At 37.0% G+C, this 25,511-nt stretch overlaps 1 protein-coding gene across 3 annotated transcripts in view; it reads right to left on the reverse strand.

The window, feature by feature from the left end:
• Nucleotides 1–2,167: 2,167 nt before the first annotated feature.
• Nucleotides 2,168–25,511, reverse strand: part of atoh8 (atonal bHLH transcription factor 8) — a 28,023-nt gene continuing 4,679 nt past the window's right edge. For 2 of the 3 annotated variants that reach the window (XM_088009275.1, XM_088009273.1), the window contains 2 exons: nt 25,316–25,471; nt 21,107–24,000 (listed from right to left, as the gene is read on the reverse strand). In XM_088009275.1, coding sequence (XP_087865401.1) covers nt 23,755–24,000; nt 25,316–25,471 — 402 coding nt within the window. In that variant the 3' untranslated portion in view covers nt 21,107–23,754. Of the gene's footprint in view, nt 2,498–21,106; nt 24,001–25,315; nt 25,472–25,511 lie in introns of those variants that run through there. The other variant, XM_088009274.1, reaches the window with a different exon arrangement.

Raw genomic sequence — 25,511 nt, forward strand, 5'->3', positions numbered from 1 at the left:
GCAAAAAAAAAAAAACCTGATTGAAAATCGATTTTCAATCAGTTTGATATCAATCAGTTTGATTGATTTCAATCAAAACTGATTGAAATCGATCAGTTTTCAATCAGTTCCATCTCCAGGTTGAGATGGAACCTGTTAAGGTTAACGGCACTGAAAGCAGCACTTTAAACCATTCAGACGATCATAGAGACACAATCAGATGACTGATTACCCTGTGATAATAACTCAGAAATATTGGATGGAAAAACCTTACATAAGCTTGTATTAAAGCAGAAAGTACAGTGGCCACCGTAAGAAAGGTTTACAGTATCATTTATGCCGCATGAACTGATCAGTATTGCGAGGGAACGCAAAAGGGGAAAAAAAATCCCCATGTCCCCTGGAGGGCTCCGTACTTCTGTGCAGCTCTCCACAGCTAAATTATATTATTTTGGAGTTTTCAGTGACATAAATCACTCGTGCCAATCAACAAATGCTGGCAGCTGTCAACAGTGATGTCAGTAACACGTTATGCGTTACTGACGTCGGACCACTTTTTTTCAGTAACGAGTAATCTAACGCTTTGCTATTTCCAATCTAGTAGTCAGACTACAGTTACTTATCGAAAACACTTTACGTTACTGTGCGTTACTATTTTCTATTGTAATTTAATTGTATTTATTCTATGCATCTTGTCGAGTGATCGCCGTTTCTATGCGACATTATCAGCAGCGACAGAAATGAAAACAATGGAGGGAGATGCGCATTTTGTTGGTGGAAAAACAGGAACTATTTTGAGTTTCTGTCGCCAAGTCCAATTATTATAAGCTTGCAAATTTAACGAATCGCGGGTCACACCTTTTAGGGCTCGTTTTTGAATGTGAAGTTGCTCATTTGGGCTTGGAAATAAGCAGAGACTCATCATAAACCCCAGATTTTCTCTGTCATCAAGGTCGTTTTCGTCAGGCTCTTCCTGTCCATCATTTCCCGGATGGTCCGTCCCGCTGTGTCTTTGTTAAAGTCAAGTTAATATATAACCTGTGAATGACGTCGAGCTTCGCGTTGCGCTCCAGAAAACTGCAAACATCGAGACTAATATGAACAGCATAAAAACCGTGAAAACAGCCATGAATGGATGTGTTCGTAAAGTTGTATAACTAAACGTCATTATAATTGTTAATATTAAGATAAGTGTCATAAATCTGTGCAGTGGGCCATCTGAAATGTGGAGCCGCAGGAGGAGCGCTGCGCTCTGACACCAAACGCAGAACCTGGAGGCTGGAGGGAAGGAAGGGTGGGGGGTTTAAAATCCTTCTTAGTTTTCCAGACAATAGTGGAACACCCAAAAATTACTAACGTCTATTTTGTACTGTTGTAACCATTAAAAACAATCTCCTCTTCAGTTCAACCTTATATAAGTGGAGATGCATTGTTGATGTTACCATCATAAAATAACTTGCAATTAAGTATTGGCAAAGCTCAAAGTAATTTTCACAGGTGGCAGAGTGTTGTTGTTAGCAGCTGCTGAAAGTAACTAAAAAAGTTACTTTTAAACTAACTTAATTACTTTCCAGATCAAGTAGTTAGTAATTTAAGTTACTTTTTCGAGGAGTAATCAGTAATTCGATTAAAATTACTTTTTCAAAGTAACTATGCCATCACTGGCTGTCAATCAAATCGTTCTGGTGGCGTATCTGGTTCGGTGCGCCTGGTACTACCCCTGAAGTAGGAACAAAAATCTGAGAACAGCCAGGCAGAACAGCACCAAATCTGCCAATAAGAAAATTAATCTTGCTGGGGCAGAACGGTGCAGGGGTGGCCAAGTCCAGTCCTCGAGAGCCACCATCCTGCAACTTTCAGATGCATCCCTGCTTCAACACACCTGAATCAAATGAATGGCTCGTTATCAGGCCTTTGTAGGGCTGATCCCGGTCTGTTGGAGTAAGGATACTTCTAAAACTTGCAGGATGGTGGCTCTCGAGGACTGGACTTGGCCACCCAAAAAGCACCTGATCTTTTAATATGATTCGGTATGCTAGATTATATGTCTGACAATATGCCAGACATTTTATTTGACTGACTTCCTGATGGTGCAGGTTTCACAATTATCAAACTTGGTAATATCCAAACTCAAATCAGCTTTCTAAAAATTGAGGTAAATCAGCTATTTCATAAAGAAATCTCCAAGTGGGTGAATACATTTTTATTGTGTACATTAATGTGCTGGTCAGAAGTTTGGTCATTATTTGTTGTATGTCTTTAAATTTCTCATTTGGAAAAAAAAAGACAAATTGATATATTACAATAGTGAAAATCTACAATAATCATTACCAATACTATAGCTGTATGATTCTATTGGTACTTTCCATGGTTAACGTTGTATCCTATACTATGTGACACAAACTCAGTTTCACAATTGGGTACAAACAGACAATTTATGAAACTTTTCTGTATTCATCCACTTCTTCCACTTCAGATTCAATGGTTGTTCTTCAACTTGCCTCCAAGATCATCACTCCTAAAATAAAAAATACAAAACAGTACAAATGAAAAAATTGCAAATTAACTTTTAAGAGTTGTCAGAAGATTTTCTACTACATTTGTGTAATACGTGGGGGGCCAGTTACTGGGGATTTTAGATCAAGTGATCACCCCCCTTCCCTTTTAAAATATCTGGTCCTCTTTCCTTTAAATATTTTGTTTTGTAATTAAAAAGCACTGTGATTCATTGTTCATGTTAGGCTGTGTATGTAAATGCATGAGTTGGGATCAGTTCACACAGGCGCTGAGGCCAGCCCTGGGTCCTAAGTATCTGTGTTGGAGAACACTTATGGTGCTTAGTAGACAATAGCAGCCATCGGTGTGAAGAATGTCAGACTTATTCATAAGTTCATACTTATGAATGTCTGTTATTTTTATTTTAAGGTAAGCTGAAGCAGTGAAAAGTTATCAACAGGCAAAAAAGTTGCAACTATGCAACCTTTAAGTTGCATAGTTTCATCAGAAAAATATGTTTTTGTAGTCATAAAGGAGATACGATCATCTCAGTCAGAACTGCAAATAAGGCTTTGTTCACACTGTAGATGTGTACTGATCCAAATTAGATTTTTTGTGAAATCAGATTTTTTTTTGGCGTGGTCTTTCACATTTCGAAATATATGCGACGTGAACCTGAAAGTATCCTGCAGTACAGGGTGCAATAACGTCACAAAGAGCGGACTCAGTGTTTTGCACACCGCCATAAAAAAAAGAAGTGTTTGCGGAAGAAAATGTGGATGCTAATGGCGGAGGGTATCTTATGATTTTTAGGTCAGTTGAAGAGGAAGAAGCAGAGGAAATATCTCTCAGAGATGTAATGAAAGGTATTCTGACGCTAGGCGAGAAAGTGGACAATATTGAACTACAGGTGACACACAGCAGTTATGTTTGCTAGCCTAGCCAAGGCGGTGGAGTTCAATGCTAACGAAGTTAAAGAATGCAAGGCAAAGGTTAAAGAGCTGGAAAAGCAAAGTGAAAAACTATAAGAGGAGAATACTGATCTTAAAAAGAGGCTAAGAGATGAGAGGAAGCCTTTGCATAAAAAGCTTGAAGGAGGAGAAAGATGAAGACGTCAGGGCTTTAGTCATACAGACTTTGAAGCACATTGTTCCTGAATTTGCGTCAAGGCTTGAGGAGAATGTGGATTTTGTTCACCAACTAGGACGAAGGATGGAGAACAAACACAGAAACATCATCATGCTATTTACACGAAAATTGTTGAAGGAAGAAATCTGGAAGAAGACCAAAAAAATCCATTTATTGCTGCAAGGAACTGGGCATCCGGTTTGCTGAAATGCTACCAAAAAAAGATTAGGAGGAGAGAAATCATCTGTAGCCGCAGATTGATCAAGCCAGGAGAGCAGGGAAGGTGGCCTACTTTCGTGGCTCCTTTGGATATATTGATGGACGCCAAATGGACTGGAAGGTACACATGCTGAATAAGATGGAGATGGAGACTTTGTAAAAGGATCTGCTGCTGCAACTCTTCAGCTTAAGTTTTTCTATAGCTAACTTACTGAATATCATTTCATGGTATTTCATGGTTAACAGTGGTGACCAAAATCAATCATTTAGTTCTCATAATAATTAACGTTTATGGCTTTAATAATGACAGTTTAAACCAAACTTGCTGGATGAATTATCTGAAGTTATAGTGGAATTTAAATCTCGATACCTCACTGACCATATTCTAGGAAGAGACTGGAATATGACTTCGAATGAATGGCTGGACAGGTGGCCTCCACGATTAGGCAGATAACAATTCAATGCTCTGATAAATACTTTTATAATAGATAATAACTTAACTGATGTGTGGAAAACATTAAATCCGGGGCATGCTGAATATTCATGGATAAATGTAGATCTAGACTAGACTACTGATTAATAAGCGATTATCTTATAAAGTGCACCACTAGATGTGCAATCTCTAAAGCACCTCAGTCTGACCATGGCTATGTGAGCTTAATATTGGGACTGAGCGTAAAGACAAATAGACATAAAGGTTATTGGAAATGTAATGCCAGTTTATTAGACAACGAGAATTATTGTACTAGGATTAAAAAAATTATAAAAGAAGTTGAAGCTGATTACTCGATTATAGATTATATAAATAAATGGGAATTTTTGAAATACAAAACTATGATTGACTATATATTTCAGCAAAAAGCTTAGGAAGAAAGGAAAACAGTATAAGTGTGATTTAGTCAGAGAAATTAATCAAATTTGTAACTCAATTGATTCAAATAATCCCACATTAATTGAACTACAAGCTAAATTAGATGCTTTGTATCTGCAAAGGGCCATCGGTTAGGATTATCAATCCATTTTGCACTCAACATCAGGTCGAGGGCATAATGGATGGAAGTTGGAGAAAAAAATTCTTCATACTTTAGTCGCTTGGAAAAAAGTACACAACAAAGGAACTCTATAACAACTTTATTGATAAATGGTGAAGAATGCAATTACAGTAAGATTAAAGAAAAAGAAGTTTATTTCTTTTCCAATTTATACTTCACCCACTTTTCAATAGAAGACTCAAATTGTCTCTGAGAAAATCCAAAACCAGATTCCACAAATTGAAGAGTCATTTCAGAACCTATGCGAGTCTGAATTTAGACCAGAGGAACTAGAGATAGTGAGGTCTAAAATGCACTTAAATACATCACCAGGTACAGATGGTCTGACTGCCAATTTTTATCGATTTTTCTGGAATGATATTAAAAATCTTCTATTTAGGGCTATAAATGCATGTGTAATGAGAAAAACTTTAGCTCCAAGTATGAAAGAAGGTTTCATTTCCCTAATTCCCAAATCTGGTAAAGATAAACTAGGGCTGTTGTAAACGAATATTTTAGTAATCGAGTAATGTATCGATTATTCTTACAATTAATCGAGTAATCGAATAAAAAAATTATAAAATAAAATATCTATGTTACTATCAGATATCAATATCAGTCCAATTTTTCATATTTGAGCTTCCCTAACAGCTACTTTTTTGTAGTTTAGAAAACTAACCTGTAACAATAGCTCACTTTCTAAGTTAACCTGAAGAAAAGTTATACAAAGATCTGAAATTATATTCAATTTAAAAATAAAGAGGTAAGCTCACAAATACACTCAGGGGCGGATCTACTGGGGTGGCATGGGGTGCCAGTTGCCACCCCAAACGAGAGCCTTGCCACCCCTGTTGCCACCCCAGCTAGCGACAATGAATTCAATAAATAGTTATGGCAAATCGGACATTAAGCGCATGAAACTCTTTTTTCCGACAACATTGAATGCAACACAATGTAACCTGACACCCACTGCTAAGTAGCGGGAAGTGCGAGAGAAGGACAGAGCGCCAGCAGCATTGATGGATAAATATTACTGGACTGGACATTACGTGATTTATCTTAAGTCACACATGCGCCATTGCTGTCCATTGAGTCAGGAATATCAGTGGTCAGGAAAATACTATAATCACGCAAAGAATCAGAACAACGGACGTAATGTTTAGCAGTTAATTCAACCATAAATAATGGTAATAAGGGCTTCAGATTTCACAGGTGAGGAAAACGTTTTAAGTTAAAGAAAACATTGAACAAGTGAGCAGTGGGTCAGTTATGCTAGCCTAACTGTTGTTAGCCCGCTACTGACTTTGATAACCTTAGCATGTGCTGCGCAGTTCGGTGTGTTTTGGTTCCATTAGCACTAAACAACCCGCCACCAAGTCATCAGTAGAGCAGCTGTTTAGATCAGCTAATCAACCACCGCGGTGTTCAGACGAAAACTTATTAATAATCACAATATAAACATTAAGCCTGACAACATAATGTAACGTACTGGATGTTCTGTTTTAGTGTTTTTGCTACTTTTTGTGTGGGAAATGTTTGTTTTTGGTGTTGATTCCCCTGATCGGTGATCTCTGCTCTATCTGCTCGTTGACCTGTTTGTCGGTTGCCATGGCAACGGGTCGTGTGTAATACCGACATACAGAGCGAGAAAAGGCGGAATAGACGCTGTTCGAGCTATTTTTTCTTTATTTCTTTATCCATTTGAATTTTGTTACTTTATTCTTAAATTTCTATTTTTTGTATTATTTACAGAGTTTATTTGTAGGTTGATAATTGTTGATTTTATTTATTTTTTGTTTTATTATTTTTCTTATTTATTTTCCAAATTTAGACAGGAAGTAATGTGGGTCAGTCCACTTTCTATAAGATTGGGGGCCTGGTGAAGGACCAGCAGGCAATTGGGTTTGGGGCCGATGGTTTTTACCAGAGCAAGAGAGGTAGCATGAGAACAGAGGAAAGTTTGATCTCTGTAATTGTTTGGTGAAAGAGGAAAATAAATCACCAAGAAAAATCAATAAGTTTGGACATTGAACCTTCTTTTGCCTGTGTCAAGAAACATGACCCCAGTGCCTTAGTAGAGGCTTGATGGAACTTTTATTGGATGTTTGGCTTGGCAAACAATCAGATGTGGTTCTGTCTAGTTTGGTTCTTCACCTGTTTATGAGCTTTATTGTGGCGCACTGCAGCTGCTGCAATTCCTAAAAACAAGTGACAAAAACTGAGCTAATCCCCTGTGTTCACAAAACGTGTTGATATTTATAACAGTCGTCAAACTACGGCTCCTACAGTATATTTAAAATAAAACGATTGACCAATATAAATAGAAATTCGCCCCTTCTTGCATCTTGACAGAACTAACAGAAACTAAACTGTTTATAGATTTGTATCATGGAGAATTTATCAAACATCAGTTTTCTAATCTTTATTTTAAGTTGTATTTAATAGCTATATCTAGTAACAAATGATGGCGCTACTAATATTTTCGTGACAGATTTCTCCTTGTCCTGTATTGTGATTAAATGGTTTTCTGGACACAATGAATCACATAGCGACCAATAGGTTCTGTCCAGTCCAGTAATACATATCAATTAGCAGGAGTATGAAAGACGTAAAAATAATTAACTATACTATATTAAGAAATTGTATTTAAGCCTCAGTGCTACATGAAGATCATTTTGAAACAATGCAAGTTAAAAACAGTATTTCGTTTATATATATATATGTGTGTGTGTGTGTGTGTATACACACACGAAATACTGTTTTATATCTAAATATTTTTCTAGATCCGCCCCTGAATACACTTATAAAAATGTCTATTATCCATTATTTTCGTTTATGTATTCATCTTCAGTCAGTTTAATAGATTAATTCTCACCTTGCCCCATACCTGTCGAGCTTTCGGTTTGAGAAGGGGGAGTGGGTGGTGGGGAGGAAATAGACACGTAAGTCTGGGTTGGAAAGACGACCAGTAGACGAAAGTAAGAACGGGGGAGCAATACGGGATATTTACGGCGCCTTCGTTCGTAAATGGGAATGGTAAATTGACTGAACTTATAGCGCTTTCCCAGTCATTTTGACCACTCGAAGTAGTGATTTCCAGCACTGTCTGTTCAGACCGGGATGTAAGCGCTTTACACTGGAGTCACATTCACCCATTCGTACTCACAAACGCGCACACGTTTATACACCAATGCGCAGATCGGTTGGGTGCCTTGCCCAAGGGCACATCGACACATGGCAGGAGGAAGCTGGAATCAAACCTACAACCTTCTGATCGCAAGACGACTACTCTACCCACACAGCCACAGTTCGTCCCACTCATCTACCAGCCCTGCAGGGCCGTGCAGAGACCACTAAAAGGGCAGGTGCTCAAAAGAAAAAAAAGGCACATCTAACCTTCTAGGACAGAATATTAACAAAGCCTCTCAGCTTTCAGAGTTTAATAAACAATGATAAATTACAAAATTGTGACATATACAATCAAAGCTAAGGTAAATCTCTATACAGAGCATACAGCTATGCATATGTAAGATATTTTATTAGTAATTTCTTTCTGCAGGTCTATTTTGTTATAAGTATTGCGAAATTCAAACCCGCAATTTAGCAAGAAATGTAAATCAGAGCTGGTGGTTTAGTTCTGATTTACATATTTTGTCTTTACAGAATTACACTATTAAAAATATAAACAAGGGCACAATGCAACCTTTTAGTGGACTGTAATCTATAAAAAAAGAGCTGCCCGTTTGCTGCAGTGGAGATGAAGATGGTCCATTCAGGAAAGCAGAGCTGCATCAAACTTTAAGGTGGAACTGCAGAAAAAAAGAAAAAAACAAAAGCAAAAATTGAATTGTTAATGCATGTCACCATGAGGAAAGCCTACTGAGTTTTGCTTAAAACTTTTTTAAATATTTAAATCACACATTTGTCTCATGAAGTGAATTTTTTTTGCAAAACAAACTTATTTGTGCATGTCAGAAATCTTTTCTTGATATTCTAAGTTTTTGTTTGACTCAAAGTTTTGCTTGTGATTCTCACATGACGTCATGGGCAGGACCCAAAATCACAAGATTTCTGATGTGTGCAAATAAAAGTTTATGTTTGGCAAATATCTTTTTAAGTTCACAAGACAAAAATTAGTTATTTAATTAAAAAAAGTTTTTTAAACAAAACAATTTGTTTTTTAATAAGAAATCATTACAATTCCAAAAGTTTTGATTACAATTTTATTTTACTTAACTGAGGTTAGTTTATTTTTCACCATTGAATAATTGGGGGAAAAAATTAACTACAAACTCTGCGAACCAGACCCTAAACTTAAAGTCTGGGTTGAGTTTTTTCCCCTTCATTAATAACATACATTATATCTATCATGGTAGATCAGGGTGAGTTATTTTTAATTCTAAATGAATATCCTTGTTGGACTTTTATTTAAGTGCTATTCTCTTTCAAGACACATTTACTTAACGCCAGAATAAATGCAATGTACATTATGCAGCAAAGCAAATTAGAAGATCTGACATTTATCCATTATGGAGATGATAAGTTTTGGACGATGTGCCTCGTACACAGAGAAGAAGCTTTTTGTTATCTAGCTTTGCAAACAAAGTCGTAGCTAGCAGCTAGCTAATAGCACAACAACAGCAGCCTAATGTCTGTATGATAAAAATACTGAATCGATAGATAAGAACAGTTTTTCCTCACCTGGCTGTCTCCTCCCCTCAGTAGTTCTTCAAAGTAAGCCAGACTAGAGGCCTGTCAGTGTCTGTTGTATTTCATTACCTCTCTGCTTAAACCGATACTCCGTGCTGAAGCAGAAACGATACTTCAACGTTTTCCGTCATCTGACAAGTAGCAAGTCTACTCCACTTTATTCACCAAAAACGTTTTTTTATATATATATTTCACCAAAAACTGTTCTGTAATCTGGAACATAGACATATGATCTGGATCGTTCGCTATGCTGAGCTCCAGTTAGCCGCCTTATCTCACAGCGCGAGAGGCAACTGCGTCATGCGTCATGGGCAAAAGGTCAAAGGTAACAAGGTGACCGGAAGGCTTATTATGTTGTACAAAAAAATAAAATAAAATAATTTTAGCACATGTTATTATGTGTCAGAAGAGGGCTTTGAAAATAATACCAAAAAAAAAAAAAAAAAGACCAAAAGGGCACCACTTTTGGGCAAGGAGCAAAAAGGGCAGGTGCTCAAGCACCCCCAGCCCCCCCCCCCTCTGCACGTGCCTGCAGCCCTGTACCGCCAATATGATTTCCAGCACCGTTTGTTCAGACCGGATGATATGAAATGTATTTTGCGGGTCGTCCTATAAGCAGCAACTACTCAGCCGCCCACCGTGTTCAGTCTATCCGCTCACCTGTATAAATACTCCTCAGCGCTCTTCCAGCGGTTCGCTATGAAGCAGCAGCTCCTGGATGAGAAAGGCCGCAGTCGCATCTTTTCGGGCCTGCGACTGCCTCTAGTGGCGTGGGGGTGGTAACACAACTAATCTAATTACATTACTAAATCAGAATACCACAAAGTCTTTATTACTTATTATTAATTCTGGCATTACTGGAGCAGTAAAAGATAAATTCCCTCACAAAAGAACATACCTTTTCATTTTCTTAAGTAAGTAGAGCTAATTAAATGAGATAAACAAGAACTGAAAGTGATTCCAGTTTCACTTGATGGCCAACCTGTTGAAACTGTGGTAAATTTTAAATACCTTGGATCATTCCTGGACAGTCAGCTCAACTTTGCTGAAAACACTGACTATATATTTAAGAACTGTTCTCAGAGACTCTATCTTTTAAGAAGACCTGGGGGTTACCCGACTTGAGGTTGTGTACAACTTCTAGTTAGGTAGAGGTTGTTGAATTAAAATGTTAAAACTAAACATTTTAACTTGAATTTCAACTCAACTCAAGTTAAAACAACATTTTAACTAAAGTTTTAATTTTTCATCTCCATGGCTGGTTTGGTCACATGAGCTGCAGACTAACAGACAATCTTTTAAGAATACTTTGAATGGCAGGTAAAATAGTAGGTAAATGGTGGTGAAACCAAAAACAACTCTCTCAACTGTTTGCTTAAAGAACATGAAAGACAGCAAGAAATATTTTAGCAGGGAGCATCCATCCTCATTATTTATCAGTTTGAACCTCTGAGCTCATGAAGGTGTTACTGTGTTCCTCTGGCAACAAAAACATCTATTAGAAGTTATTTATTGACAGTGCAATAATTATTCTTAACAAAACTAATGATAACATTTACCTATAGCGTTTTGCTCTATTCACAAATTGTTGATAATCAATCAATCAATCAATCAATCAATCAATCAATCAATCAATCATATCTTTATTTCAAACACAAAAAAGGTCCATAGAAAAAAGGTAAAAACAAACAAAATAAGAGAAAAATAAAAATAAACATGGCATGATATTATTCACCGAGTCACAAATCAATGATGACGCCAATGATTCCATCATGTTGAAGAGAATCTCACAGTACTAAAAGCAGGATTTACTAAAATTGCAATTATATTATTGCATGACACAGATAATCTACACATGCATTTATACATAAGATTCCTGAGCTCAGCTGCACATGTGGGAACAGCATTATGTACAAACATATGGCTAGCACTGCTCCATCTAGGCAGTTTGAGTAGTAGCCTCATGCCATCATTGTATGACACATGAAGCTTCTGCAGGCGACGATACAAAATATCGTCACCACAGATGGGCCGTGTAATAATGTGATTCATGAATATGATTTATCGTTTTAGAGTGAAAGGAAAATTTCTTTGTTGATAGATTAAATAGTTTCATCTTATTTTTTTCTATATATAAGACTCTACGAACAAAAAGTAACTCAATAATATACATGGCACTGTAAAAACAAAAATTTTAATTTTTGCTTATATCTGCTTAACAACCCTGCTTGTAACAACCTGGGTTGTTATTCTGCTGTACCTAATTCATTTGTTTGTTATTGATTTTTGCTCAATTAAATTTCTTACGTATACATTGTGAATGGAATTTTTATTGTTGTTTTTCAGGTCTCCTTATTTATTTTGTTCCTCCCATAATTGATGGAGATATATAGATTTAATTTAATCTATTTAATTAGCTCTACATCATTAAAAAAAAAGAAAAAATATAAAATAATTTTATAAGATAATTTATCTTTTATGGTGCCAGTAATGCCAGAATTAATAGTAAATAATAAATTGTGGTATTCTGATTTAGTAATGTAATTAGATTAGTTGTGTTACCACCCCCACACCACTAGAGGCAGTAGCAGGCCGAAAAGATGCGACTAAGGAGCAGATTTAGAAGTACACCGAAATCTATAGAATTTGCTAAAAACTGTGAGCTGCCCTGGAGTAAATAAAAGAGAGAAGTTCAGATACATTCTTAGAGTGAAACTCCTTCCTAAAGGTGAAAATATATCACAGATTTCAAAAGAAAATAAAAACGGAAGTATAGGAAATAGCGCCCCTTCATTTCTGGATTGCAATGATCCCATTTCCAAATAAGGTATGACACTGACAGTGGTCCGTCCCGCCCCTTTCTGTTTGCTGCAGCGAGGTGGACTTGAATGCTTCTGCTCCTCCATTAGAACACCGGAGATGAAATCAGTAACACATCGTGTCCGTGTGTTTTCATTATTCCCCTTTACAGGTAAAGTTCTTACTTATAAGGTGTGACTTTAAAGCCATGTTTAAGTTTATTATGTTTGTTTAATGACCAGGGAGCGTTTGTGGTGAATGTGATAACTATAGGTTTTAAGAGCTACTATATTCACTTTAGCTTCCTGGGTAGCTGCGTCCTGTGTGTGGTAGATTTGTTTTACTATGCGGGCATAACCAAAATGTTTGTGTGTAATGTTCACTCAGTATGTGACAGTGTAATGTTTAAAACTGTTTTGAAATACATTAGAACACTGGAGACGAAAGCAGTAACAGGGCATAACAGGAGCAGATTTAGAAGTACACAGAAAATAGGGCTGTGTAATAATATCGATTTTGCGATATATATCGATATTTTCTTTCTTAGAAAAAATTCGATATTCATCTGCAAGTATCGTAACATCCAACTGTCACCCTGCTCACTCCATCTTAGAGCGGTCGACCGCTCCACTCAGCGTTGTATGTCTGGCAGGCACAATGACATATCAGCGCATTTAATCGATCATAACACGCTTTTTTGTTGCTGGAAACCTTATACAAACAGCTATCAAAGCTACATTTGTAAACAATTGTATTTTTTAAGTATTTTTTAATTGAATTGATACATAGTTAGTGTATTTAAATATGCTTACTGGGGAAAACAATAGAATAGGAATAGAATATTCTGATAATTATGTATGATGAGCATTTTACAAAGCACACAGCCGTTCATAATTTATTGAATAAATTATTTAGTAATATCAATACATATTTATATAAATATACAAACACAAATACATAATGATTAATACTGAATAATATATATTAGATACATGTTTATATGTACAGACATATAAACATGTATAGCCTAATATATATTTTTTCTAGCTTCAGAGTAATTCAGCAGCTGAGATTGAGTCTAAAATCCGATGCGAGATTCATCTGTGCCAGGGTCGCAACTACATATTATTCAGGTGGATGCGAACACATAAATTGGCGCCCCCCTCTCTCCTCCCCCTCGAAGGAAGGTACATGAAGGCGAAGGGGCACACGTTTCTCAGGTGGATGCGTACACAACATACGCTCACTCTATCCCCCTCCCCGAGACGAAGATACGTGAATGGTAAAACTTGCTACATTTACCCAGTTATGGGCGCTCGTGTGTATGCGAACACATCATCGGCGCCCCCTCTGGTGCAGCGCCCCTATGCGTTGCATGCGCTGCATGCCCACTTTTTGCGTTACTGATCCGTGCTGCATTGAATCCGTCTCTCTTTAAAGATATTTCCCACTTATTCCTCACATCGTGTCTTTAGGACCTTCAAAACAAAAACGGAAAATTTGGGATGTATCTTACTTTTGACAGAGTGAAAGAATTACATCTAAATAATAGTCTTTACCACCTGTGTAAACTTTTCTGGTCAATGTTATAACAAGTAATATAAGTTTTATAATATATGTTGTTTAATTTCTAATGTAGGCTCTTGTGTCAGATAACCTAACTCAATGTTAGAGAATAATTAATGTTTTTAGATTTACAGAATCTCAGTTAGCCTTCATAGCGGGGCTGAACCCGTATTACACCAAGCACTGTAGCTAATATTAGCTGGTATCTCGCCGGTGGACATAAATACAGTAAAGTAATATTCTAATCACAATATATACACAATAATATGTCCATCTTACTTGTGAAATGTTGTCTGTGGAGCCCTCACATCAATAATCCATCGATCCGAACAACAATATCCCTCAGTGCTGAGGCATCTTCTGCTGTTTTGATTGAGCAAAGTAGGAGGGTATACCGCTCCAAGATGGCCGCCGTATTTCCTGCGCCGGAGCGGCCAATGCGGGGTCTATGCTTATATTATGTCTATGGCTGCAGCGAGATGTACTTGCATTATGCCGCTAACACTTAGCTTTCTTCAACAACTCAGAGGTGGGAAGTCAGAGCTCCATGCACCACAAATAATGTCCCGGCCGGAACACGGTGCGCTAAATACTAAAACATAAATTAAGGAAGCTTCGAGGCAGGTCAATTTTCCTTGAAGAATTTTAATAATCGAGGTACTCAAATCATTCGAGGAATCGTTTCAGCCCTAAGATAAACTATTAATAAATAATCTTAGACCGATTACTTTGTTAAATACAGATTATAAAATTCTGTCTGGAGCTGTTGCTGCAAGATTAAAAGAAGGAATCTTACCAATAATTAGTGAAATACAAAATGTTTTTTTTTTAAAAAAAGATCATTCAATGCACAACAGTATTCGACTTATTTTAGACCTGTTTGACTACAGTGATTTATTTAATAATGTATAATAATAATAATAATAATAAGTTTAATGAAGGCTTTTTATTATTCTTGGACTTCTACAAGGCTTTTGATTGTGTTGAGCATCCTTTTATAATGCAGACTCTGGCCTGTTTTTACTTCTCCAATATACATATACAGGCAAAGAAGTCACCCACAAATGTTTTTTCACCCCAAGCATCCCAATCATTGGTTATCATCATCATCATCCTAATCATCATCATTTCTAGTTCTGACGATGCCACATCACAGTTCACAATGTCCTAAAATTGTAAGTTATTCTTTTTTCCTAGCTTGTTTTTTTTTTTCACTCTTTCATACTTTACATCACAGGTGTCAAACTCCAGTCCTCGAGGCCCGGTGTCCTGCAACTTTTAGATGTGCCTCTGCTGCACCACACCTGAATAGAATAATTAGGTCATTAGCAGGACTCTGGTGAACTGATCTACACAAGGAGGAGGTAATTAAGCCATTTCATTCCAGTGTTTTGTACCTGTGGTACATCTAAAAACTGCAGGACAGCGGCCCTCGAGGACTGGAGTTTGACACCCCTGATTTACATGTTTAATTCTGTTTTGTAGGTTTCTGTAAAGTGCAGTGGTCTGTCATTGATCCTCACTTCAGAAGGAGAAATGTTAGTTTGTCTGAATACTGAAATAATGTGACATTGAATTAAAACAACATTCCTTGGTGAAATATTTTTCACCTTTACTCTTAAGTATATCTATTTTTTTAACTGCAAATTTTCATAAAAATATTGTCCTTAAGCTTTTAATATATTGACAGTTTGTACAATTCTGTGATAGGATATTGACAGTGCACTCTTGAAAAATGTGAATATATTGAATACACAAAATAATTTTTTCTACCTGGAAAGTGTGTTATGTAGTTCATCCTTATGAATACTGGTAGCCTGATACCAGTATGAAGCATATACCACATATATGCTTGACTGGCCATAGCCTTGTAGCATAGCAGAGTAATAAAGAACAATATTAAGTAGCTAAAAAGTGCATTTCATTAGCAATTATAATAAACCAAAGGCTTAATTGGAGCATACTGTGTGATCACAGTATAATATTTAAAATATATAATGCTTATATATTTAGAAGACAGTCTAAATATATTCTAGATATAATTCTTTCACAGAAATGGTACACTTAAGTTTTACTAATCAAGCATTGTGCCAGTACATAAAAATGCCTACATAAAGTGTACAAAGTATCCTTTTAGTTGTTCCACGTTGGCATGTAATAGTACACTTAGTACACATCTAATTGTGATTTTCTACAATTTAATTATAATTAAAACACAGTAAGCACAAAGTTAGTTGTTCCACAATAACACGCTTTAAGTTAAATAATCTTTAACAAGTTTAGTATACTTAGTGTATTTATTTTTTTTACAAGGATTTTGTTGCTGAGGTGGCGGGATGGTAAGAATTCCTTGCAGCAACACAAAGCATGTAACAGTCCAAACAATAATGAACATGTAACAACAATCCCTTAAAGGAGACATTGCATGCAAAATCCACTTTTTTACCCCTTAGTAGTATTTATTACAGGTGTGATGTTTTCTAACAATATGTTCGTGCTATTTTCAATATAGAAACAAAAAAAGTAAAATGTAACAGGAAAAAAGTGGATTTGAGTTGAGAAACAAAAATCCTTTTCTACACCATTAAATATAATGAAAAAGGCTAAACACTAATGGTAAATAACACTCAACTAAAACATTAACAGAGAAGAAACTAAGAAGTAGGGGGAACACCATGCCCATCCTCTCTCACACACACAAATAGTAACAAGGTGGTTAAAATAAACAAATTGAAAAAACAGATGTTTTGTAATTAACTGTTGATTAGTGGGTTGTATTTTCAAAGCTAGATATGAGTTTGGACATATGAAAGTTTCTCACAAAATAATGGAGTCACTCAGTGACAGGGAAACTGAATGAAAAAGCATGGACTGAAACTGATGAGGTTGGAGCGATAATTTCTTTTGTTTCTTTAGCTCCAAACAATTTTTTTTTGCTAAATATGGCATTTTTTAGCTGATGAAAAAGGTTAATATTTATACTAAGATTTTACTAAGAAGAATCGAGTTCCTCAACTCAAAATAACCAAGTTCTTAAAGAAAACAAATCTAATTTTATTTGTTAAACTGAAAATTTTCAGTATGTCATATGTACATTCCAATGTTTTTGGAGGAGATCGTGATATGCCTTTGTTTTAGAATAGTGGCAGACTGATACAAGATGAGACAGGAGGAAAATAGTCTGATAAACTGAATGAACGAGACCAGAGGAAAATGGGAAAACTGCCAGAGGTGAAGAAAGATAAAACAACATATTATTTAACTGTGTCTTATATATTGTATTTTAAGTGTTTCTCTTTACTATTACTGTGGTGTTTCTCAGAGTTTCACATAATCTTTTCTGCTCTTATTCTATCCAGACCTCTATGTCTGATCATGTGGCTGACGGCTCTTCAGATAGAGGAGAGCTTGCAGATCCAGGGATGAGCTCAAGTTAGCGGACTTCCTGACCAAAGTTCACTCATCACAAACACACACAATGTCTTTGCGTATCCACTACATAACTTTACACATGCACCTCCTGTATTTCAGGACACCCACGTGTCCATTCATGCACAACATTCACATGCGGTCAAAGTTGTTGGTACCATCTGTTAATGACTGAAAAACCCACAGTGGTCACTGACACAATTGGAAATTGACAAATGTAATAAATGAAAATTTATTGAAAATTAACCTGTAAAAATCAGACAATGTTTGAATTGCGTACACAATAATAAAATGACAGACCAGGATGTTAAAGCAGCTTGATTCACCTCCAATTACAGTTGTACAGATTATTCTGAAACTTAAGGTCCACAGCACTGGAGCCAATCTCTCTGGTTGTGGCCGCAGTAAGAAAATTGATGACAAATTCAAGAGAATTATGATCTGAATGGTTACCAAAAAGTCTAGGACAACCTCCACGGAAAGTAAAGGTGAACTCCAATGTCAAGGAGGACTTCATTTGAGATGACCAAGGAGGAAAGCAAATCATAAAAAAGAGAGGCTGGAATTTATCACAATGGTTCTGGGGGAAATGACCTTGGAACAGATGAGACAAAAGGTACATCAGCTCTATGATCGCAGGCACAAAAATGCTAATAAGTTTTTAGGTTTGATCATTTTAATTGAACCACAATTTAAAAGCAGTGTCTGACTTTCATTCATTTGTCAGTAAACATTTTTTGTCAGTTTCAAGTTACTTCAATTACCATTGTGAGCTTTTTGTTCATTAACAGAGGCACCAACTATGTTATTCGTATGTATGCATGCTCACTTACAAAGTATGTACACAATTTCCCCCCATATTTGGGGCCTCACACACACACACACACACACACACACACACACAGCAGTTGGCTGAGGATTAATCGCTATAGCAACAGAATACAGAGAAAGGCAGAGCTGCTGGTTTGGACTACAAACCAGGAGCCATAACTGCCATAGCTGTAGTTCTATCTATGGCCAAGACTCAGTTAAAACAGAGGCCTGAGCAGCATGTCAGAACTACAACATGGCGGAACTGTCTTGTTACTATAGAGGAGAAGTTGGCTGGTATTCTGAACTACTTGTGTTTTGAGCATTATATAACTGATTTAACCTGATCACTATTACACATGGAATTAGTGTGGCCATTTCAAATGAAGCTTATTGAAAATTTCAAAATAAAAGCCTTGACAGTTTTTACATCATGTAATTACTCTTTTGGGCATTAGATAACTGGTTTAACCAAACCACTGTTACACATGGGATTAGTGTTGCCATTTCAAATGAAGCTTACTGAAAATTTCAAAATAAGAGTCTCATTAATCCCCTCCGGTAAGTGCACCGCCGCAGGACCTACGGCGGACTGCCGTAGGTGGCGCAATAATATGAGCCATTATTACCATTTTCTCTCAAGTTATGGCACTGGCTTGCGCAAGCCAGTGCATTAGCATTAGCATTTCACCTAAAACAAGCTTTTAGCCAATTTATTTACTTATTAGCTATGTTTAGAATACTGAATGGACTGAGTCGTTGGATGACAACATGGCAGTGATACCCCACATTCTACTGATACCATTCATGCTATTATTAGCATTTTGGCTAATTTTACCGTATGCAACATACTGAATGGTACAAGTACAGCTTAGTCCACATGCTTCTGACTCTCCACAGGTTATTGACTACATTGAAGCTTTCTTTAGCAATAAGGCTAATTTTTAGCATTGGAACGCTGGGTCCAAACCGACGGGCACACTTTGGCAGGCCCCTTAAAATTTCTGCAGGAATTTTCTAGTTGGGGCCTGCCATAAGCAATGCATAGGGAGAGCAGTGACTGACTTGCGCCTCCATGCATTGCATGGCAGGCACCTATTGTTCTACACCCAATAGAATGTCTCTTTGTTATTATAAATATTATTATAAATATTAAATATAATTTATTATTCTTCCGTTACCGTTAATGCGGCTCGTACCGCTGCGAGAAACCCCACAAAAGTGGTATCAAAACGTGCGGCTCGATCCCGGCATTGGAGCTATTACTTTTAGTGGGATTCTGAGATAAAATGATGACATAAATTGAGAAAAACGACAAAAGTTTAGGCTGAGTGTCTCACAGAATCACTAAGATTTCTCTCTGAAACACACACACAGGACAGTGGAGGTCTGACTCCAAAACTCTTTTTAACTCCCCCTCACAGGCACAAATAGAGGCCTATTGATCTCAAAGTTGGTCATGACATAGATACACATGCCTGCTCCCGTAAAATGTTTTCAAAATTTTCCTAGGGCTTATGGTTTTTTGTCAGGGCCCTGAGACCGACGCTAGGTGTCTCACAAGTCTAGAAATCAGCATCGTGTCTAACAGAGAGAGCCAGCCCAGGTGCAGATAATTAATTACCATAGCAACGGGTCCTAGGCAGAAGCAGTGAGTAGTCTCACAGCGCTGAATCAGATCTCACAATGCATTGTGGGAAGAATACATATTTCCTGTGACTTCTCATGTTTTGCTTACATAAAATTACTTGTCTGAATTTTTGAGTGTAAATTAAAATCCTTAGTATGAAAATTGAATTTATTTTTAGAAATAAAGAATTACCAACTTTCATCATGTTTTTTATTTTGGACCATGAGTGAGAACCACATGTGCGAAGCTTATAGTCGTCGGTCTCGGATTGATTTTCTCTGACTTGCGGTTTATACTCTGCTTTCCAATGGTCACTCATATTGTCATAATACACCTGACAATATTTACAGCTACTGTGTTCTAGTGGTGGGATAAGTATGTCAGACCTGCATATATCTATTTTTCACGGCAAATTTGAAACGCTGGGTTTAAAGTAAAGGGCACACTTTGGCAGGCCCCTTAAAATTTCTGCAGGAATTTTCTAGTTGGGGCCTGCCATAAGCAATGCATAGGGAGAGCAGTGACTGACCTGCGAAGCAGGTCAGTCACTGCCTCCATGCATTGCATGGCAGGCACCTATTGTTCTACACCCAATAGAATGTCTCTTTATTTATTTATATCTTTATTTTTCTTCCATTACCGTTAATGCGGCTCGTACCGCTGCGTGTACCCCCACAAAAGTGGTATCAAATCGTGCAGCTCGATGCCGAGAAGGGAGCTATTACTTTTAGTGGGATTCTGAGATAAAATGACGACATAAATTGAGAAAAACGAGAAAACTTTAATTTGAGGAACTCACAGCATCACTAAGATTTCTCTCTGAAACACACACACAGGACAGTGGAGGTCTGACTCCAAAACTCTGTTTAACTCCCCCTCACAGGCACAAATAGCAGCCTATTGATCTCAAAGTTGGTCATGACATAGATACACATGCCTGCTCCTGTAAAATGTTTTCAAAATTTTCCTAGGGCTTATGGTTTTTTGTCAGGGTCCTGGAGACCGACGCCGGGTGTCTCACAAGTATAGAAACCAGAGAGAGAGCCAGCCCAGGTGCAGATCATTAATTACCATAGCAACGGGTCCTAGACAGAGGCAGTGAGTATTCCCACAGCGCTGAATCAGATCTCACAATGCATTGTGGGAAGAATACATATTTCCTGTGACTATTCATGTTTTGCTTACATAAAATGATTACTTCTCTGAATTTTTGAGTGGACATTAAAATGCTTAGTATGAAATTTGATCTTTGTTTAGAAATTAACAATTACCAACTTTCTTCATGTTTTGTTTTTTTTTTTTTAATATATTTTGGACCATGAGTGAGATCACCATGTGCGAAGCTTATAGTCGTCGGTCTCGGTTTGAATTTCACTGACATTTGGTTTATACCCTGCTTTACAATGGTGACTCATATCGTCATAATACTCCTGACAATATTTATAGTTACTGTGTTATAGTGGTGGGATAAGTATGTCAGACGTGCATATATGTAGTTGTCACGTCAAATTTGAAATGCTGGGTTTAAAGTGATGGGCACAGTTGGCAGGCCCCTCAAAATTTCTGCAGGAATTTTCTAGTATTATTTATTTTTCTTCCGTCACCGTTAATGCAGCTCGTACCATTGCGTGCAACCCCACAAATGTGGTATCAAAAATTGCGGCTCTTTTCTGAGAAGGGAGCTATTACTTCTGGTGGGATTCGGAGTTACCATGGCAACATAAATTGCAAAAGAAGACCCCTAAAAACCCCATTCAAGTCAATGGACCGAGGCGACGGAAAATCCGAAAAAAACAAACAAACCTATTTTTGAAGAATTTCTGTGTCATCATGATTTGACGTAGAAATTCCATTTAAATTTCAGTTTGTAGACACGTCCGTGATCTCTTCTAAAGTAAAGATGGTACGTCGATACGAATTACGGTTTCTCCACATTTTGTCTCCAAGCGACCCAAAGTTTTCGATTTTTCGAAAAGTTAGAGTGTGAGGGAAGCTCTGCTAGAGTGTGGGAGAGAGTGGATTTTTGACCCCAAAATAATTTCTAACTAGCCCTCACGGCCAGAAATATCGCCCGATTTGCCTAAAAGTTGGTCAGGACATAGATATGCATGCCTGCTCCGGTAAAATGTTTTCAAAATGTCCCTAGGGCTTATGGTTTTCTGTCCAGGTGCTTCCGATCGATGTCGTGCAACAGGACAAACTCACGCTCAGACCCATGTTTTTCCATATATTTCTGAAAAATGTCAGACCTCAGCACATATCATCTTTCTCTCATCGCTGTTAATACTGAGTGAGGTAGAGATATGAATCGCGGGAATATCGGAGACGACAAATAGCCCTCTCATACGCTTCAAACGGTTTTCGAATATGTGTCACATTTCCTGAACGGGAAGGAGTTGTTCGAAGTGCTTTTTTTGTGAGAAACAGGCTGGCTAATTCTCTCACGCTCTGTGCCACCAACAGGTGCAGGGCATTAATTACCATAGCAACAGAACACAGAGCAGAGGAGCTGCTTAGGACTACAAACACGCCATCATTGTAGTTCTATCTACGGCCAAGACTCAGTTAAATGAGAGGCCTGAGCAGCATGTCAGAACTACAACATGGCGGAACTGTCTGTTACTAAAGAGGAGGATTTAGCTGGTATTCTGAACTACTTGTGTTTTGAGCATTATATAACTGATTTAACCCAATCATTATTACACATGGGATTAGTGTGGCCATTTCAAATGAAGCTTACTGAAAATTTCAAAATAAAAGCCTTGACAATTTTTACATCATGTAATTGCTCTTTTGGCCATTAGATAACTGGTTTAACAAAACCACTGTTACACCCAGGATTAGTGTTGCAATTTCAAATGAAGCGTAATGAAAATTTCAAAATAAAAGCCTCAATAATCCTCTCAGGTAATATTAGCTTTTATTATCTTTTTTCCTCGAGTTAGCTATAATATTAGATTAGAAGATAATAGAAGATATAATATTAAAAAATTTTTCAAAATTGTCCTAGGGCTTATGGTTTTTTGTCAGGGTCCTTGAGACCGACGCTGGGTGTCTCACAAGTATAGAAACTCTGTCTCCAGCATACTGTCTGACAGAGAGAGCCAGCCCAGGTGCAGATAATGAATTACCATAGCAACGGGTCCCAGAGAGAAGCAATGAGCAGTCTGACAAACAGGCGCAGAGACAGGTCTCACAATGCATTGTGGGAAGAATACATATTTCCTGTAACTATTCACATTTTGCTTAGATAAAATTATTATTTCTCTGAATTTTTGAGTGTGAATTAAAATCCTTAGTATGAAGGTTGAAAAATTTTGAGACATGAACAATTACCCACTGTCTTTATTTTTATTTTATTTTATTTCGAACTGTGAGTAAGAACCACATGTGCGAAGCTTATAGTCGTCAGTCACAGACTGAATTTTGTTGTGTATGAGGTTCAGCATTTATACTGTAGTGAACCACATCAGCCATAACAATGCAGTGATGGACCTGGCTAAAGCTTCAGTAATTGCAGTTTTTGATGAACCATGTTAGCACATAAGTACTATTCTGATATCTTGAACGCAAGGTCTATAGAGACGGGCACACTTTGGCAGGCCCCGGTTAAATTTCTTCAGGAATTTTCTAGTTCCAATTTTAGTTCTCTATTTCTAACAGCTATTGTTACTGTTAGAAAACAACAGTGTGGAGAGACACATTCTTGCTTTTATACTGGATTTTTAAAGTTTAAATATTAATAAATATGTAAACTGTAACTTACCCATTTTCTTCATTTTATTTTGATAAATTTACTTCTTTTATCGCTGAGCAAGAAATGTCCCCAGATTTAGTCTTGGAAATCTGGTCACCTTATTTTACACATAAAACTCTGAGTCTAAAAATGAGACCCACTCTAGCCCCTTATAAGACAATAGTAAAAACCTGGTAATTCAGAGATAAAAAAATGTTTTATTATATGATCCTTTTTAATGATGGATGGTTAGCTGGAAATGAGAGCTGCCTCACCTTCCGTTTTTTGCTCCTCCCTTCAGCCTGTAGGGTCCTGGTACACTGTTCCACACACTGAGAGAAGCTCACACTGCTGTGATCTGGACTGTAGTCAAGCTCAGCTAAGTGAGCCAAAGACAGAATGTAGTTGCAAGCAATACGTAATATAGCAAGCTTGGAAAGTTTCTGTCCATAGGAGTAGCACGGCACCTTCAGAAAACCAGAGACAAAAGTCAATGTTAAGTAGTTTCTGTAAGCAGATGACCATAAACATACCTCAAATCCCTATAATAAAAAATATATATATTTTTCTTTTAAGGAAAAATAAATAATATGCATAAAGTCTCTGCGTCTGTAATCAAATAAAAACACCATCCATTTCAAGTGTATTATTTATTTAAATGTATTTAGATTTTTCTTAAGCCCCTCAAGTTTCGGCCAGCAGTGGCAGAGAGGACCAACTAGTCAGGTTCTGGTATCACTTGTTGTCTGCACACAAGGTTTTAATTCTTTACTGCTTGGATGGCAACAGCAACAGAAATAATTTAAGTCGACCTTACCTCTGTGTAATAATCCTTATCAGGGTGTCAAAATGTATTGTGTACTTTGTTGTGTTTAAGAGCAAATTTGTTGTTCATTAATTTTGCTGCTAAATGTAATTCTTAGATTGACAAGGACCATATCTAGAGATGGGGCTCTTTTGTTTTTTATTTGAGTTAATCACAATTAACTACATTTTAATTAATGGCTATATATTGACAAAATGAGCAGGATTCTCAATTTAAAATTCTTTTTGCTTCTAAATTAATAGATACGTGAGATCAACAACAATGATATTTATTGTTTTTAATCCGTTATTTATTATATTTAACAATCAGACAAGTCAAAAGTGTTATTGCAGCCATTCAGTTTTGATTCAGGAAACCCTGATCATCCATGTAACTTCTTTGATTTTTTTTTTTTATGTGGATTGGATATAGCATAGGGGACATCTGTGCTTGATGCTGTTTGTTTATTTGTTTGCTAGTTGTACTGAGATGGTATTTCAGGCTTGAATAGCTTCGGTAGAGACTAACTCATGTTTGCACAACTTGCAAATCTTCCAGTACACCATCTGATCATTTCTATGAAGCAATAATGAATCCTTAGCGGGACAAGAGTGCTTTTATTGTCCATCATAGATGTTTGCGGGTGTCGCTTGAGTGTCAGCTTTACGGGCGTACCAGAAACACTCAAATATATAGATTACGTTATGTAATAATCATATATTTTCATGTTTTTATTAAAATAGACAATGTACACAAAAAAGATTAACATGCAAAAATATGTATAATTATCAAATCTTATACAACTTACAGTATATCCACGTGTTTCCATATTTGTGCATGCACTTTAAAACCAGATAAATATATTTCTGTTATTCTATATTAAATTTATACCTGCTTTCATGCAGGTTTAAATGAGATATAGGTATAAATGGGTATAATTTGTGCATTTTTTTTATTAAATAAAAATAGAGTCTAACCTGTTTCCTTAGTGCCTCAAATGCAGCACTGATGGTGTGAACACGAGTCCTCTCCCTGGCATTGGCCAGTAGCCTTCTAGTTTGTTGTATAGCTTTGACCTCTGGAAGACGTGCCCGTGTATCAGCATCAACTCCAACCCTCTTCCTTGGAGATTCCTAAGGACAGATGATCAAAAAGGGTGATACAACCAAGGGC

This window comes from Poecilia mexicana, unplaced genomic scaffold, assembly GCF_051168715.1.
Source record: "Poecilia mexicana isolate PSO_F unplaced genomic scaffold, ASM5116871v1 scaffold_10, whole genome shotgun sequence".
Taxonomy (NCBI): Eukaryota; Metazoa; Chordata; class Actinopteri; order Cyprinodontiformes; family Poeciliidae; genus Poecilia; species Poecilia mexicana.